At 40.9% G+C, this 19103-nt stretch overlaps 1 protein-coding gene across 2 annotated transcripts; it reads left to right on the top strand.

The window, feature by feature from the left end:
* The first annotated feature begins 443 nt into the window (after positions 1–443).
* HNRNPAB (heterogeneous nuclear ribonucleoprotein A/B) lies at positions 444–14900 on the top strand. 2 transcript variants are annotated; one of them, XM_056516567.1, is made up of 9 exons: positions 444–597; positions 754–933; positions 6319–6487; positions 6800–6958; positions 9211–9342; positions 12403–12499; positions 12907–13062; positions 13171–13253; positions 13377–14900. In XM_056516567.1, exons 2-8 carry the CDS (start codon positions 785–787, stop codon positions 13239–13241), a joined length of 933 nt encoding a protein of 310 aa, XP_056372542.1. In that variant the 5' UTR covers positions 444–597; positions 754–784; the 3' UTR covers positions 13242–13253; positions 13377–14900. The 2 variants fall into 2 exon arrangements, with proteins under 2 accessions (XP_056372542.1, XP_056372541.1); XM_056516566.1 differs by having other exon boundaries at positions 446–597; positions 754–972.
* Positions 14901–19103: the final 4203 nt, after the last annotated feature.

The raw sequence follows: 19103 nt of genomic DNA on the forward strand, positions 1-19103 counted from the left end.
TGACTGTATCATGGAGAACAAAACAATGAGTGGTTTTTGTCATTTTCCTTGAGGGTAAAACGCTCGACAAAACGGTATAATGTGAAGGAAACCCTGAAGTAACTACCTGTAACGTAAGATACATAGAGCAAATACGGCATGCCTATGCTGTGTAAATGGAAGTCTACCCCGGTAATCCACCTAACTATGGGGGGGTCACAGAAATGTAACAGCAGTAGTCGCTTTTATAACAAAAAAAAAAAAATAACGAGCATCCAACAGACAATAAGATCTCCCCCCACAGGTTCGTCTACTTCGAAAGTCTCGCGTTGAAACGTATGTAAATTGCCCCGCCTTCAACCTCTGCAACAAACCAGCCAATAGCGACGTTCGATAGTTTCATGTATTTAGCGCAGTAACCAATAGCGTGCGGCGGTGTTCAGTGGTGCGCCGTTCCGGCTTTATAAAGGTAGCCACGAGTTGGCATTCTCACGAGAAACCATTTTGGAGGAGGCGAGCGCTGCTAGGGGCTCCGTGCAAGGGCGTCTTCGTGATCTGTCGGGAAACGAGGAGGCCGTGTCCTACATCGACGCTACAGACCCCGTGACTGTTTTTACGGTACATTCCTCTAAGCGCTTCAGCTTTTACTTCGCCAGCCTTTTTTGATGCTTAGCCTTTGCTGCGTGTATGTAGCGTAGAGATCACGTGGTTAACGCTTACGATGTGCACGTCCTCTGGCCTGTAACGCTTTTTTTGTAATTACTTTATTTGAAGGACGTGATCCCCGTCGCTCGATTGTTCCAAAATGTCAGAGACAGAGCAGCAGTACATGGAGACCTCAGAGAATGGCCATGAGGCTGCAGAGGGAGACTCCGCCGACACTAAACAGTCCGAAGACCAAAATGGTTCCGGGGGTGAGCAGCTCAGTGCAATCAAATCCGAGGAGGACGCAGGGTGCGTACCTGATATTTCTGCCAGTGTAAATCAAACAGCGTAAGTTGTGGAGCTTCCTCTGGTAACTATATTTATCGATGCGATGTTTAGTGCATCCTTTGTTCCCCTGCTTTTGTTGGCGCCATCTGCTGTAGGGGGAGGGCGGGGAGGGGCCTGCTTGTATTACGGCCTGGCCGAGTGTATCTGCTTTACGGACGGCTCCCTTCCTGCTCTGCTCGATACAGAGAAGCCATGCAGCAGCTTACAAGCCTCCTCAGCCGGTGCTTTATAATGACTACACAGCTTCGGGGTCTTGTGAGTGACTGCTGCCCTGTAATGTGTATACATAAAACGTGATCATAGAGAAGGCCACAATACCATGTAGTATACATTCAACTGCTGCTGAACCTCTTGTATTATGGCCTTCTTACTAAAACTCAGATTTGCTCATAGAAACCAATTACAGCTCACCTTTCACTTTAGATTGTTCTGGAAACAGAAAAAGCTTAACAGTTTTTTATTCAATTTATTTTATTCTGGGCCCATTTGTTCTTGCATTCTCATGGGATTTCATAGGTTAGATCTGGTTACTGGGTCTAAAAGGGAATTCATTTCATTTATCCCTCTTCCACAGGGTAGCAAATTGCTAGCAGGTTGTGGGTTTAAACAGTGACTACGTTCCCAAAAACACAGGAATTTGTAGACAGTTCTCCACCCTCACTTAATGGGGATCCTAAGTACTGCCCTATCTGGGCCACAGCTTAACCTGCTATTTCCTGGTCTCTTCTGCCCCCCCCCCCCAAACCTGCTAGTTATCCCCTATTGAGTGGCTAGGGCATAGCTGAAATGGGTGGCCCTACAATGGTGAAAGGCTCATGCACTTGTAAAATTAAAGTTGTGCTGTAATTGGTTGGGTGTTCATAATTTCTATGCTCTGCTTCACTTATGGTTGACTCAATTTTTTTTTTACATGAACACTTGTAAAGGGAAAGATGCCAACTGCTGAAATGGCTTTTTGTTTTTATATAAACTTATTTATAGAGTGTTTCTTAAGATAAGTTGTTAAAAGGTGTACCACAAATACTGTTTGGTAACTTTCATCCCTGTGCAATTCTTCTACCCTACGGATGCAATCACTTCCTGGTTTTCTCTTACCCTACTGTGTTCATGCATCAGTACATACTTTCCCACAACCCCCCTTGCTTACATACAGTGGAGATTAACTGCAAATACATTCAGGAAATTGCAGTTGAACATGTGACCATCTTAGGGTGGGTTCACACTATGTTTTCTCCCATACGGGAGCGCATACGGCAGGGGGAGCTAAAACCTCGCGCTCCCGTATGCCTTCGTATGCGCTCCCGTATGTCATTCATCTCAATGAGCCGGCCGGAGTGAAACGTTCGGTCTGGTCGGCTCATTTTTGCGCCGTATGCGCTTTTACAACCGGACCTAAAACTGTGGTCAACCACGGTTTGAGGTCCGGTTGTAAAAGCGCATACGGCGCAAAAATAAGCCGACCGAACGTTTCACTCCGGACGGCTCATTGAAATGAATGACATACAGGAGCGCGAGGTTTTAGCTCCCCCTGCCGCATGCGCTCCTGTATGGGAGAAAACGTAGTGTGAACCCAGCTTTAGTGGGTTCTATCGAGGGCAATCAGGTTCAGTACTGGTCTATGGGGATATTTAGCATAAACTGTGCAGAGGAAAGGTTGACCTAAAGCAACCAATCAGTTCGCTTCTTTCACTTTTCAAAGCCATTTTTAACAGTAAAAAAAAAAAGCTCTAACTGGTTGCTATGAGCAACTGGTCAACTTTCTGCTGCACATGTTTTTGTAAATCTCCCCTATAGCTCTAACAGGACTTTCAGAAATGTGAACTGCAGAATGACCACGGCTATAGCTTCATGCACATTCAGGTCACCAGGAACACTGCTGTTTACGGAAACTGATAATAAACTCTGGCCAAAATGTATTTCATCTTATAAATTGTGATTTGCTAAACCCCACCAATGAGAGCTCAGTGTTCATTTTACCAGAGCAAACTGAGAAATGAAAGCAGAGCTGTGATTGGTTGCTATGGGCAAATCGGACACTTATCTGATCAGTTCTTTATTTGCTACTTCGCTGTATAGTTGAGGGTACCAAAGCAAATCGTCATAATCACGAATGAGTGTTTTGACAAATATGCTATTGCATTTACGATTTGACCTTTTTGGTATATTGTTTGGCTGAGTATATATGGCTTACTGTTTTCCTTCATTAAATTTAACTGTGCTAAATACAAAAAGCATGGTCTGCTATTGTATACAGCAAAAATACATTGCAATACATTTTTTTATGCAATGTTGGTCAATGGGTAACAGATTTTGCTGTATGGCATGCAGCAGAAAACCTTTTTATAGAATGAAGTGTATACGCTTTTTCTCTTTAAGAGTAAAATATGAATGTTAAATGAAAATAACTTGCTTTGTTATATGTAGAATGTTCAAAAGGACTTTTAAACTTACAAGGATTGTATGATGGAACCACGGACATCTAGAAACTGACACATGAGCTGACTATATGGCCTTGGCGATTTGTCCCAAGTTTGAAACTAAAGCTTTATTTCTAAGGACAATTGCATATATAGCATTTCCTTAATGGGGTACTATGGGGAGCTAAAACTACCCACTATCCTGTGCGTAGAGGATAAGTCTGATCATGGAGTCGTGACTGCTGGACACCAGTCTCTCCTGTACAGGGTACAGTAACTTGCCCCTCTTCTGCACAATCTGGCCCCCACCTTTTTAAAGGACAACTGTAGTGCAAGACTTTTATATATTCCTGTGCCCGGGCCTCAAAAATAAATGTTAACCTACCTTCCTACGTGCCCTGTTGGTCCAGCAGTGCTAACATCATTTGACTTCCTGGGGACACCGCAGAGCTGTCGGCATATCTCCGGCTGCAGCGATGTCCTGCCCAGGCCGGTGATAGGCTGAGCTCACTGTCATGTAAGAAACCAGCCAGGGCCGGCGACGTCCCTGTCCCCAGGGATTGAATGAGGTTATCACTGCTGGACCGTGAGGCCTGTGCCGGACCAACGGGGGGCATGTAGGAAGGCATGTTAAAGCTTATTTTTTTTATTTTTTTTGAGGTCCGGGCATGGGAATATATGTCTTGCACTACAGTTGTCGAATATAAGCGGGATTGGCTGCCTTCTCAGCTGCTAATTGGCTGAGTAGTCAATTTCACTTAGGTGGGGATCAGTGTGCAGAGGACAGGTAAGGCCCTCTTCACTCTAAAGTTGCTCTGTTAATAGACCAGTTATAAACTTACATTAGAAAAGCATTAAAAAACAGATGTTAAATGGCGTTAAAAAATCCCATAGAATTTAATGAGCTTTTGATTATCCGTTGTGAATAACGAACATTTGTGACAGAAGAGGAAAATGGAACATGCACTAATTTTTCTTCCATCACAAGAAACAGGAAAGTTAATGGCCGTTGTTTTTAACATTGAAGACTATGGCAAAGGAATGAGCCTTTGTCATCCGTTTGCACCTGGTTTATATCAGTTATGTTCAGAAGAGGTGACATCAGCAGACTCCTGCACTGCTGAGGGACTACTACTCCCATCATGGAACAGACTTGTTTCCATGATGGGAGTAGTAACTTCCCAGTTGCAGGAGTCTGTCGGTGGCTGGGGAGGCTACATTAGTGTTTGTACTACAACCCCCATCATGGAACACTCTGTTCCATGATTGGGGGGGTTGTAGTACAGGGACTGAGGGATTGATCGCACCGGGTCTCGCTTCTGAGACCCGATGTGATTAGAAGTTACTAAATTGGGGGGGGGGGGGGGGGCGGCATGCTGCACTTCCCTGTGATGTACAATGTATTTTACTTTATTTTTAAATTCCCAGTCGAGAGCCCTGAATGGCTGGTACTGAGGAGCCATTCAGGGCACCCAGCGAGGTTTTTAAACTTCAGTGTTCCTTACTATATTATCACATCCCCCCCCCTCTTAAGTATTTTACTCTCCCATGTGTATATGTATGCCTGCTGCCTGGTCTTCCAGTGCTGTCACAGTGCACATCAGGGTCATGCCTTTCCATTCCCTGCTGTTAATCTCAATTTCTGACAGAGGTGCCGTGGAGAATGCAGGGACCTGTTCTCCCCCCACCACATATCAACAGATGAATATGGCCGTTATTCAGTTGTTGGCACCCGTTATTTCATCCGTTATTATGCATCCATTTTTACACAAACGGGTGTTTAATAACGCATGAATACTCAGTGTGAAAGTAGCCTAAGTTATCTGGGTCATCAACAACTACAGCCTGTCTGTGGCTTTAGATCTTAGCCCTGGGGGGCTTAAAGGAGAACTCCGGAATATAAAAATTGTCGCCCATAGTGTCGGCAGTAAAAATAAAGATGTACATCTCCCCCGGTAACCGGCTCCGGCCTCCGCCGTGATCCACTTCCTGGTTGCTGGTCATCAGTCTTACTGTGCTCAGCCAATCGCCAGCTGCAGTGAAATCCCGACTCTGTCGGCGATAGGCTGAGTGGCAGTGTGACTTTTTCAGCCGCAGGTGCCGGTGTAGTGAAGAATTTTGTGTCCTGAAGCGTTCTCACACTGCCGCTCAGCCTATCGCCGGCCGAGTCGGACTTTGCTGTGGCCGGTGATTGGCTGAGCGCAGTATGATTCATCCGACCACTGGCAACCAGGAAGTGGATCACGCCGGAGACGGTTACCAGAGGCCCCGGGGGAGCGGAGGAAGGTATGTACATCTTTATTTTTTACTGCCGGCACTATGGGCGACAATTTTTATATTCCGGAGTTCTCCTTTAAGGCCTCTGGCTGCCATGGCAAGAGCAATACTATGGATTGTGTTTGAAAGCTGGCAGCATTGCACAGGATCCAACCTGATTCAACCACCTAAAATGTATTGGACACAAACTGGCCATTTCAGGGTTAAAGAGGTTGTTTATGTTCTAAAAGGGACCAAAATGCAGTACAATAACATTGCCACCTCCAGTTGGCACTTGTTAGTTTTGCAGCAGTTGTTAAATCACTACTACTCATGGGCCTAGGTCATGCACTGTACTCCTGGCATCACTGATCAGTGTCGGTAGCATGGCTGCTGTGGCAGTCATTACATCTGCTCCTAATAGTCCTATGTGGCATGCTGATTGGTGATGTAACAAGTAGAGACTGGAGGGGGATGTCTACTGCATTTTGGGCTTTTTTTCCTCATGTACTTTTTATTTTTTATTTAAAAAAAATAATTAAAACGAGATTATAAAACAAGATCGTAGAAATCTGGTAATTCGAGGTATTTGATATGGTTTGGTCAAAATGTTTGCTTATGATCTAAGACGGTTGACTCTTGGTGTTCCCTAAACTGATGCATTTTATTCTAGGAAAATGTTTGTTGGCGGTCTAAGCTGGGATACAAGCAAGAAAGACTTGAAAGATTATTTTTCAAAGTTTGGGGAGGTGTCGGATTGTACTATTAAGATGGACTCTAATACAGGACGATCTAGAGGATTTGGCTTTATTCTGTTTAAAGAGTCTTCAAGTGTTGACAAGGTTTGTTTTTCCCCATTCCAGGAGGGTTATGTGATTGTGACTTGGTGTGAATGAGTATGGCATAAGAGCCTGTGCATCTTGGCACAATAGGTTTGGGCTTCTGCATTCTACTGAGAGCTTTATAAGCCAGCAAGAAACTGCATTTCCAGCTGCCCCATCTCTTAAAAAATATCCTGCATGTAAATAGTAGGTGTTTCCAATAATGACACTCAGAATTGCTGGTTGTGCAGTTTCTTTTTATTTGCAATGTGAACATGAAGTGGCATGGAAACTTACTAGTGGCTTACTACTTTTAAAAACTCTAAATTTCAGGTTCTGGAGCAAAAAGAACACAGACTGGATGGAAGGCTTATTGACCCTAAAAAGGCAATGGCAATGAAAAAAGATCCAATAAAGAAAATATTTGTTGGTGGGTTGAATCCAGAAGCTGGAGAAGACAAGATAAGGGAATACTTTGCAACCTTTGGAGAGGTAAAATGTCTTAAAGCTGACTACTCACACAGTTAAACATATGTTCACAATTAATTATTCCCCTCCCCCACTGACCCAAAGTAAAACTTACTCATCAGATCCATCAAAATTGTGTCCATGATATGGTGATGTATGGACACAGCAGGACTAGTATGTGTACAGGGGGGGAGCAGTTTGGATATGTTGTAAAGCATGTATAACCAACAGGTTTTGCAATTCATTTCATTAGAAAGTTCTCAGTATTTCATACTGAAAGCCAGTCAAAGTTTTTGTAACTGACAGTGTCCATTTAAAGCCAGTGGATCCATACTAAATCTGAGGCTTGCTAAAGTATCCTATGGCATGTGGCAGTGTAAACTGTCCTAGTACCTTAAACTATACTGCTTATTCCTGTTGACATTTGTAAATTCCCACAATGTCAATTTGATCCCATTTTCACTGATAAAATACCCAATGTTAACAGAAGACAGGTGTAAAGTTATTGTACAGTGATCTTTGTTTCACCAAAGAAAGGGAATGTTGCTAATTTTTAGCTATAGCATTTTTACAAATATGCAGTTTACTCCAGGACACTGGCATGCAAGAATTGATAAATTTCCCTATACAGTTTACCAGTTATAGTAGCTCTACAAGCTCAATAGGCTTGTCACTGGTCCTTGAGACAGTTGCAGATTTATCAGAAATTGGGGTTCATATGAATGCTTTTGACCAATGATTGACCAGTGTAAGACATAAACTTGGATGTACCTGGGCTCTTGCTGTGCAGGGGAATGCCCTCTGGGTTTTAAAGCGTCATTTGCATAACAATTATTGGCACTGAAGCGAGCTATGGTAATGACAAAAGGTATGCCCAGACTCATGGTGACTAGCCTCATCTAGCAATGTACTTAGCCACACCCATGCTTTTCTGCTGACAGATCCACTTTAAAAAAAAAAAAAGATTCAGATTACTGTACCAAAATTGAGCAATCCCTCTGATGCTGCCAAGGTCCTTCTTTGCTGCTGTTGCTAAAGCCATTGATTCCTTTCCTGTGGAGGCAGGTTGCCCAGATAGGCTAGAACTATACTAAAAGCTCCCTGTGACAATGGGGATTGGTACAATGTGGCTATGCAATTGTTATATGCAGATTGGTGCATAAGGGTAGGTGCCATTATTACTCTACGTTTGGCAGCAACAATAGCAATTTGGAATGCCTTTGTGACTCATGGGTATACAAGAGACAGAGGTGATCTCTCAATGTAGCTTTCTGAAGAACGCAAACCCGACCCACATATCATGAAGGGGATTTGTTGGGTTAATTTACATTAGACTGCAGCAACTGTTGCCACATGGGAACACCCTTAAACGCTCTACAGTTTACAAGTCACTATGCAGTTCTACAATTCATCTTTGTAGAAAGCCTTCTAGAAATAGATGTTCCAGACCGGGGATTTCCATATGAATGTTTCAGTTGGCTGTCTACGGTGATCAGTGTTGGAGACCAGTTAATACAAATCCATGTTTTATTCATGTTATGCCGTGGACATCTCTTGCCTTAGACTACTGACTAGATCACTCCTTTTAAGAGTCCACCTCTGCCTTTTTGTCTAACATGTTACTTGACATGTTAATTCACACAGGGCACATGAGACCCACTGCAATATGTATTAGCTGGATGGTTGAGGGCATTGCACTTGCCAGCCAGCTGATGTCTGTACATTTTTCTGCTTAGCCTTCTATGCATAGAAATGAATGACTCTCTTGGCCGGTCAAGGAGCTGAGCAGTGCCACTCTTCCAAGGTTAAGAACTCACAATCTCAGCAGGTGTCAGGTGAGCCCTGTGTCACCCAACAACTCTTGACATGGGTGATCAATATGTCAAGTTTTAATTGACAGTAACCCTTCAGACCTGAAAGGCAGAGATGGATTCTTTAACAGACATAACCTATACAGTGTCCCAGGGAAAGAGGTCCGATTTGCCCATAGTAACGAATCCCAGTTTAGCTTTTTCTCGTGGCTATAAAAATAGCTGTTTAAGGTTGACCATGGGTTTATTTGGCATTGTGTAGTGCTTGCTTTCTGACTGACTTAGGTTTATTAATGTTCCAAACCCAGCATGAAGGTTAATGAGACTTTTTTTAATTTTTTCATACACTTGTACTAATTTGTGGATATAGTTTGGGTGAGAGCCTTGAAACTACATGAAGTGTGAGCTAGAAATCTTTGTAAGAGTGCATTGTCTGTGTTCTAAAACATGCAAATATAATTTCAGATTGAAGCAGTTGAACTTCCAATGGACCCAAAAACAAATAAAAGGAGAGGCTTTGTGTTTATTACATTTAAAGAGGAAGAACCTGTGAAGAAGATCTTGGAGAAGAAGTTCCACAATGTTAGCGGTAGCAAGGTAACATTTTTGTACTGTACTCTAACAAGAACTTACAATTTAAATCTTTCTGTATACCAAAGCAGTACTGTCTTATAGCCACAACAGTCTGGTAGTTTGATAACCTCCTGATGTTCTGGTCATTGGCATTTATGGAGTTAAGCAGGCAGGTTCAGGATTTCCTTCTGGCTGTTGCAGAGGGATCTTGACTGTATATTACAGGAGCCACTACTACTGTTATGCAATATAGAGACCAGTGCATGGAGGGTTAATTTTCAGATTAATTCCTATAGACCATCAAGGATGGCCCAATAAGGTACCCTTTCTTCCCATACACCATCGAATAGTGAATAAAAGTGAAATCTTTATTGATAGTTGCGCACGATAATTATATTAAAATTCAAAGTGCCACATAGATTCTCCTTATATTCATACTAATATATGCTGACCAACTGGTTCAGTTCTTTGTTGGAAATTCCCAGCTCTGAAATGCCTGCAGTGCAATTCAGATGCTGATCTGGAGTACTAGTGGCTACTTGATTTTAAAACCTATTAAATTGCCCCCCTCGACATGTTTCGCCACGATGCGGCTTTATCAAGGGGTAAGAGGGCAACTACTACTGTTAGCACAAGCGCAGCTGGATTTTGTCACCGCTTCTTGGATAATAAACTAGCTCCACATGGACCAAGATTTCAGTCTGCCTGAGAAGCTGGTTTACCCATAGCAGCCAATCAAGCTCAGTTTTCATTTTATCTAGGTAAAATTTTAGTTTGAAAGCTGAGCTGTGAGTTATTATGAGCTAATCAGATTTATTTATTTATTTATTTATTTTTTCTTGGCCTTGGTAGTTTTTGATTAGTGTTTAGCCAAACTGAGAAAGACAGGTTCAAATCTCTTGTTAAATCCACTCCTGGTTTTGGCTTAAAGTACAGGCCAAAATGCTATGTGAGCATAACCAAAGGTGACTTCATGTGTTCTAATTCAGATGTCTGGTTTATGTTACTGAGGGGTCAAAAAATGGCAATTAAAAAACTTTGAAAATTCAGATTTTTTTTAAATTAGTAAAACATTATGGAATCTATACAAATCTTGTATTGCTGTAATCAGGCCGCCTTAATGTATCAAAACAAGGTAAATGGCGCAGAAAAGAGAACCACCAAAATATATAAAGTTTTCAGAGAATGTTGTTGAAAAATTAAAAGGTATCAATATAGTAGTTAGTCATGGCTATTATAGGGCAAGGAGGAAACGAGTGTAAAAGCAGAAATTGGCCTGGACAAGTGGATTGTCATGAGACAAGTAGATTTTGCTCCGTTGAGTCCCGTGGACAAGTAGTTTGATAAAGGGTACCTCTCATGAAATAAACTTTTGATATATTTTAGATTAATGAATGTTGAATAACTTTCCAATAGCATGTTAATGAAAAATATGCTTCTTTCTATTGTATTTTTCCCAATCAGTCCTGTCAGCAAGCATTTCTGACTCATGCTGGAGTCCTAAACACTCAGAGCTGCCAGCCTGCTTTGTTCACAGCCAAACAGGCTGTGAACAAAGCAGGCTGAAAGCTGAGTGTTCTCCTTTGTGAACAAAGCAGACTGGCAGCTCGTAGTGTTTAGGACTCCAGCATGAGTCTGAAATGCTTGCTGCCAGGACTGGTAGGGAGACCCCTAGTGGTCATTTCTTCAAAGTGGAAAATTAAATAGAAAGAAGCATATTTTTTAATAACATGCAAATATAAAGTTATTCTGCATACATTAATCTATAATATATCAAAGTTTTTTTTTGAGGTACCCATTAAATTTCAACACCCCCTGTATGTTCAATTGTACAAAACATTAATTGGCCAGTCTGTATGCAGGATTAACCCCTTAAGGACCTCTCCTCTTAAAAATCATAACACTATCAATTTTGCACCTAAGAATCCATGATAGCTTATTTTTGTACCACCAATTCTAATTTGTAAGTCATTTTACCCAAAAATCTACAGCAAAATAAAAATTGAAGAGAAAATCCAATCTTGTAAACTCTGGGGGCTTCTGTTTCTACACAGTACACTTTTCAGTAAAAACTACACCTTTATCTTTATTTTGTAGATCCATATGATTAAAATGATACCCTACTTATATAGGTATGATTTTTTCCAGAATACAAAATCAAACCTGTATAACTACCTGCACAAAAATTAATACCATACGTTTATCCTTATAACTTTATTTTTCTGCATACAGGGCAGTGTGAGGGCTTTTTTGCACCATGATCTAAAGTCTCAGTATCATTTTTTTGTTTTGCTTGCTTTATATTTTTTTGGTATAAAGTGACCAAAAATATACTATTGACTGTGCAGTTTAATTGTGTGTGTGTGTGTGTGTGTGTGTGTGTGTGTGTATATATGATTTTATTTATCTTTTTTTTTTTTTTTTTGGCCATTTACGCACATGGCAGCACAGTGTTTTTTTATTTACTTCTTTTTTCTTTTACTGGGGAAAGGGGTCGATTCAGACTTTTATTAGGGAAGGGGTTCAATCAGTAACTTTTTTTCACTCTTTTTTTTTTTTTTTTTTTCTGCAATGTTATAGCCCCCATAGGGGACTATAACATGCAGTGCACTGATTCAATACACTGATCAATGCCATTGCATTGATCAGTGTTATTGGCAGTTGATTGCTCAAGCCTGGATTTCAGTCTTGAAGCAATCGCCAATCGGATGCACAGGAGGCAGGTAAGGCACATCTCGTTTTCACCACATTGGTCTTGATCAGCTCGACTGAGCTGGAAGCTTTCACTTAAGATGCGGCAATAACAGAGCATTGCATCTAAAGAGTTAAATCTGGACATCTGCCAGAATGGCAATGTCCGGCATTGGCCACAGGTCCTGGCTGCTGATACTGTTATGGTTGTATGCAGGCTTTGGCAGTCTTGGCCTAAGCACTTGTTTATGGGCACTGGGACAGTGAGTTTTGTTGCACAAACTTGACTATGCGTTAGAGTGGTCTTGTGTATCAAGGCTTTTTACTGTAATGTTAATGTATAGCTTCTGAAATATATATATATATATATATTTTTTTTTTTTTTTTTTTAAGTGTGAGATAAAGATAGCCCAACCTAAAGAGGTATATCAACAACAGTATGGTGGACGAGGTGGTTTTGGTGGTGGAAGAGGAGGACGGGGTGGAAAAGGTATGTATTGTCATGCAATGTAATGAACGCTGTTTGACTATCTGCATAGACATAGTATTATTGGAACCTAGGAGACAGGCACACTGTTCCAGCTTTACTAAAACTAAGAATTAACCAGATTTCACACATCTAGTCCAGATTTACCTGTCTAAAGACTTATTAGGGTGTTGGGGTTTCCAATCTTGCAGGTATACAACAGATAACAAAATTAACATGGGGCAATGGTCTACACTGAGGCTTTTAATGAAACTAATGGGAGATTATGCACAAAGGAATACACTTAGATTACACACCAGATAAAGACAATTTCATGTAAGGAACAGGCCCAAAATCTCAAATGATCTCTCAAGCCTATAAACTCTTGTGTATATATCTGGTTAGTAGTATGTTTTTGTAAATCTTGTTAGGTCAAGGACAGAGTTGGAATCAAGGATACAACAATTACTGGAATCAAGGTTATGGCAATCAAGGATATGGCTATGGCCAGCAAGGTTATGGTGGCTACGGAAGCTATGACTACACTGGATATGGGTATTATGGATATGGACCAGGGTATGATTACAGTAAGTGTCAGTAACTGATGAATCTAAAACCAAACTTTTAATTTCTTCTTTGCTTCAGAGAAATGAAGAATTTGTTTTCCAAGGCCTTTGTTTTTCCTCCCACACCAGGTCAGGGCAGTGCAAATTATGGAAAAGCACCTAGACGTGGTGGCCATCAAAATAACTACAAGCCATATTGAACATTTCTTCAGGTATGTATTAAAATCAATGTTGTGCTAAAAAAAATTACTTTGTACAGTATAAATGGAAGTCTGTGTGAATGTAAATCAGATTCAGTTATATGATGAAGTATTAACATGTGATTCTATCGCCAGGTAAAGACAGCTGATTTGGGGGTCTGCTTAAAACTGCAGCTCTACATCTAGGGACTGCCTCTTGGAGTTAAGTATGGACTCTTGCTCCTTTTGTACAGAAGGCCTCATCCTAGGGAACCAGTGTCAACTTCCACCTTTTTATTTTGTATTGTTTGTGTCATACATTTCCAGGTTTGGAAGTGTTAATTTTACTGTACTTTTTGGTACCTTTTGGATTCTAATGTATTGTAAGGTATTTTACATGTGCAAATTCACCATTACATTTTTGAAGCTATCAAAGCTTTTGAAATAAAATCAAGTTTGAGTAACCCGTTTCAGCCTGCGGTTTAAATGTTAAGCGCATGTTAAGACTGGTGATAACTTAGTTACAGTCTTTAGGGTTAGTCAGCATTTATCTTGGCTAAAGTATTCCATACTATAAGACAAAGTGCAAAAGAAATAAAGCTAATTCTGTTCTTGTCACTGTAGTGTTACCCTAATTGTCTGTATTATGGAGGAAAACCTGTACAAAGGTTTAGTGTAAGCAATTTTTAAAAGTTTAAAATCGGTTATGATTTGGATGCCCAATGGCTTTAACATGGCATTATGGATGCCCTCTTAAGTGAGGGTTATGAGTGTATCTGACAGTGACTGACTGGCTGGGTTCACACCTTGTTTAAACAGTGTTGGCTTCCTGTCACAGGCATGACAACATATACCATGGTGAACTGGCATTGGGCCCACTTAGCTGTATCACTAATGACCTACCCCAAGAGACATACCTTTTTATTGACCTAGCCACATTTGGCTTGTGTTGTGCAGGAGCAACTTAACTGAATGGCACCCACAATTTTATTGTAAAATGTGCTGTGAAAAAAAATTGTCGGATGAAGTTAACAACTTGATAACTTGTGATTTTTACTGTCATAACTAGAAATTAAATATAGCTATGCTCCTGACCTAAAGGTTTTACATTTTTAATAGTAAAACTTCATTCTGCAGGTCAGAAGATGGCAATTCAGGTTTTTTTTTTCTCCTTGTTAATGGAGCAGTGTGAGGAAATGTTCTGGTCATGTAGTTTTAAACATTTATGGAACTTCATCATTTTATTGCATAGCTCTGGTAATGTGAGGGGACCATTAACAATTCTGGTAATTTAACATTCACTCTGTGGGATAAACCTATATTTTATTAGGCATATTCCTACATGTAGTAATGGACTTATATTATACATAACTTAAATTTACACAGCTTTCTCTGCTTCTGGGTATACTTGTACACCTGATGAGTTTAACTTCCCCCTTATTAATTTGGCTCAATTCTGTCTTACACATTTACGTCAAGCACTGTTTGTACTATGTCTGGTTCATTTTAACCTCAGTAGGTCCAATACATTATGGTATATGATGGCATGCCTTCTTGACAAGATCCTGATGTATTCCTAAGGCTAGCTTCAGTGTTTCATCATGCAACAAAGTTATTGTTTAACACCCAGTTTAAGTTTCCCATGTTACAATTAAAAAAATAAAATAAAATGGAAGTGTCTGTTTCAGAAACACTTGTTTTTACACCGGCCACTGTGGTTTTTGGTTTGAGACTATCTGCCTATGCTATTAATGATGGATAACATTTTGTGATCCTGTAGCTGACTATCTTCACAGCATAAAAAAAAGCCAAATTCTAATTTATCCACATCTGCAGAATAGGGGATGTCTGGTCGTGGGGGTTCTGACCACTTGAACACCCAGAGATTCCCCCGTACAGGGTCCTGACTGCCCAAGCTGAGCTGCTGTGACTTTTCACACCCAGCGGGTCAGCCAGTACAGACATGTCCCCTCCATTCATCTCTATGGTAGAGGTGGATTCCTGTGTCTTTGCATCTCCCATAGAGATGAATGGAGGTGGGCATGTTTCAACCAGCTGATGTGCTGGATACAAAATGCGCTGTAGCAGTGCAGAGCCGTGACACTGGCAAGAGCTCGCAGGGGTCCCAGCAGTCAGTCCCCCGCAATCAGACATAAAATTTTATGTGTATAAGGACTCCTAGTGGTGTCTTCATAAGCTGTGATTTCTATAAAAATCAGACTTATGTATATTGGAATGTTTTACATCTTTGCAAAATATTGAAGATTTATCAGTCGTACAAAAGAAATGTAAGTGCGGTTGATTTAAATTTGGTTCTTAAAAGCAAAATTTCTTCAGAACACCAGTTTTTATGTTTCCCACTCCTAATTTTGGAAAATCCCTGTCACAACTGACTTTGTACAGAAAAGTGCTCTCCAAAAGCTGTTTTTGTAAGCCAGGTCTGACCTGGCTTTAGTTGGCAACTTATTTTATGCCTGTGGATAACTTCATACATCTGTGACCACTGTAAAGTGAAAAATATATAAAAGTTGCTTAGGTAAGGCTGTCTGGTACTTTGTGCATATGCAGAAGTTGCTAAAAAAATTGAATTTGCAAAATCTTTGCATTTAATGTTATTGCTTATGCTTGGCAATGATCAATCTCCCCCATAGTGTCTTCTACCAGTTCCCATTTAAGGTCATATCGTACAGTATAATATCCACTACATTGCTAATAACATAGTGCCTTCACCTTCTTGAACTGTGCTCAGCAATATTTGTAAGCCCTATAGAAAATTGGTGGAATGCTGGCCACAAACTTATTTATTCAGGGTATAGCTTTCCTTTTGAGAAGACTAATCCCTGGGACAATCATCAGCTGCCTTGTGCCTAGTTGGTAAACTATGGAATACCATTAATATCAGAACAGGTTGTTGGCTTGCAATAAGCTTGTCAAAAAGTGCACCACTTAAAGGTATTAGTTTCCCTGGCAAGTAAGTGTACCTGTTGCTTTCATGTAACTCTTTAGGATAAGTGTACATTCACACTATGGAAACCTCCGTTTTCCTTGTGGAAATTCGGCAGCCTCCTAGCAATTGCTCAGATCTCACAGCTGAATTTCTACCACATATCAAAGTTCTGCTCCAGAGAACTAACCTAATCATTAGATGAGCAAAGTTGGTGATTCGATTAGTCACAAACCTTGCGGATACAGTCCTAGGAGAGTCTCCAGCCCACCAGAGCGCCTGAAAGCTGAACTAAAGTCGGCAACTGCTGAGAAGTTTGTGATGAATCGAATTACTGTAACTTTGCTCATCTAATCATTATTGTAATTATGCAAGTGAATTACTACTTAATCAATAGGACTTTGATTTTAGTGGCTTCCAGTCATTAAATAATGTACTCGTATCAATAAGGCTGGGTGCACACTACATTTTGGGCAGTGACTGGATCCAACTGGGGGAGTGGAAATTGGGCGCTTCCGTATCCCAGCCAGACCCAGCCCCCATCTCATTCATTTGAATGAGCCGACCTGAGTCTGACTCTGGTCGACTCATTTTTGCTCCATAGTCTGTTTTGTCACCAGACCTAAATGTAGGTCCGATCAGGAAACTGGATACAGGACAAAATCTGACAGTCACTGATTTTGGTTGACTCAAATGAATGAGATGTTGGGGGTGGGGGTGGGGGGTGGGGGGGAGGGTTTGTGTCTGTCTGGGATACGGGAATGCCCGGATCTAGTCCCCATATGTCCAAAACTTAGTGTGAACCCAGCCTTGGCTAGATCCACTGAGGAAATTTGAGTTGAAATCAGTGTGAAAACATGGGGTTCTTCAGTGGAAGATTTTAAATTAAAAAAAAAAAAATCAACTGGTGCCTAAGTTACAGATTTGTAAATTACTTCTAGAGATGAGCAAATTTACAGTAAATTCGATTTGTCACGAACTTCTCGGCTTGGCAGTTGATGACTTTTCCTGCATAAATTAATTCAGCTTTCAGGTGCTCCTGTGGGCTGGAAAAGGTGGCTACAGTCCTAGGAAAGAGTCTCCTAGGACTGTATCCACCTTTTGCAGCCCACCGGAGAACCTGAAAGCTGAATTAATTTATGCAGGAAAAGTCATCAACTGCCAAGCTGAGAAGTTCGTGACAAATCGAATTTACTGTAAATTTGCTCTAATTACTTCTGTTAAAAAAAATCTTAATCCTTCCAGTACTTAGCTGCTGAATACTAGAGGAAATTTTCTCTTTTGAACAGTGCTCTCAAAGTTTTCCACCAGAGTACTCCTTTAACCCCTTCCCGCTAGATGTATGCATACGTCCCAGCACCCACCGCATTCGTGCACTGGGATGTATGCATACTTCATAACTTTCCTTGGGCATTGCAGGAGATTGGTGGCGGGATCTGGTTGTCAATCACAGCCAGAGTCCTGCTGGAGCCATGATTGCACCGATCCTGGCAGGATTAACCCTGTAGATAAAGTGATCAATCCTGATCACGGTGCCTATGGTGTTGACAAGGGGAGCACTCTCTCTCCCCCTGTTCACCAATGGTGGTGCCGCAATACAATTGCAGGTCACTGTTTGCTATGGCAGCAGGAGGTCTGATCATGACCTCCTGTCTGCCTGCTACAGAAGCCTGTGAGATCCAACCACAGGCTAAATCGTACAGGCTGTAGTGTGTGCAGCTAATCGGTCATACTGGGCTGCAGTACAAATGTATTGCAGCATAGAACCTGTAAAAAAAAAAAAAATGCCCATTTCCCAATAAAAGCCCTAGATTATCACCATCACCACGAAAGATCAAAAACGCAAATCATATACATAATTGGTATTGCCATGTCCATAATGACATGTACTATAAAACTAATGTAAATGATCCTACACGGTGAATGCCTTATAAGAACATAAAGTGCTAAATTGGCCAATTTTGGTATAAATAGCGGAACGATGATACCAATAAAAAGTACAGCTCATCCCGCAAAAAATAAGCCTTTACTCAATGGCGTTGGACGAAAAATAGTTATGGCTGTTGGGAAATGGCAGAAAAAGAATATTGCTCAGCAAAGGAAAAAAAGAAGATGGAAAGCTATATAAAATGGGTATCACCATAATCATACTGACCCACAGAATATAGAGCACTTTTACCACACAATGTACGCCATAAAGCCACAAATTTTCCAGGTCACAACATTTTGGAGTTTTTCACAAAAAAATGCTGCATGTGTCAACAAAAATGCACCACTTATATAAAGTACAATGTCACGAAAAACTCAGAATCGCTCCCCTCAGGAAAAGCGTTCTAAAGTTACCATTTAAAGAGATACATGTCAAAGAGCCTGGTCATTGAGGTAAAATGGGTCTGTCCTTAAGGGTATATTCACGCGAGTCCTGTTTTCAGTGGATTCATATCATTCAAATAGATGATTAATGGAACTGCTTGCGGATTCTGCTGAAAAAAAGTCCTATTTTTAGTTATTTCAGCTAGAGATGAGCGAACTTACAGTAAATTCGATTCGTCACTAACTTCTCAGCTCAGCGGTTGCTGACTTTTCCTGCATAAATTGGTTCAGCTTTCCGGTTCTCTGGTGGGCTGGAAAAGGTGGATACATTCCTAGGACTGTATCCACCTTTTCGAGCCCACCGAATCGAATTTACTGCAAGTTCGCTCATCTCTAATTTCAGCATCAGATTACATGTGGAATAGGCACTCATTTAGATGGCATGCACTAAGGAAATTCCTTGTGTAATTTCCTCAGTGTGAACATACCCTTAGCATGTGTTTACACTGAGGTAATTTAATTGTCCCAGTGAATTTAAACTGTGCAAATGAGTTATGTATTGTGTGTATATATACAGTCATGGCTGTAAATGTTGGCACTAGAGATGAGCGAACTTATAGTAAATT

The sequence above is a fragment of the Hyla sarda genome, chromosome 4, assembly GCF_029499605.1.
Source record: "Hyla sarda isolate aHylSar1 chromosome 4, aHylSar1.hap1, whole genome shotgun sequence".
Classification (NCBI taxonomy): domain Eukaryota; kingdom Metazoa; phylum Chordata; class Amphibia; order Anura; family Hylidae; genus Hyla; species Hyla sarda.

Coding starts and splice junctions, on each gene's coding strand:
- HNRNPAB (XM_056516566.1), top strand. CDS start 785: ATGTCAGAGACAGAGCAGCAGTACATGGAGACCTCAGAGAATGGCCAT. Junction 9,343..12,402: donor ACAATGTTAGCGGTAGCAAG/GTAACATTTTTG, acceptor TTTTTTTTTAAG/TGTGAGATAAAGATAGCCCA. Junction 12,500..12,906: donor AGGAGGACGGGGTGGAAAAG/GTATGTATTGTC, acceptor AAATCTTGTTAG/GTCAAGGACAGAGTTGGAAT.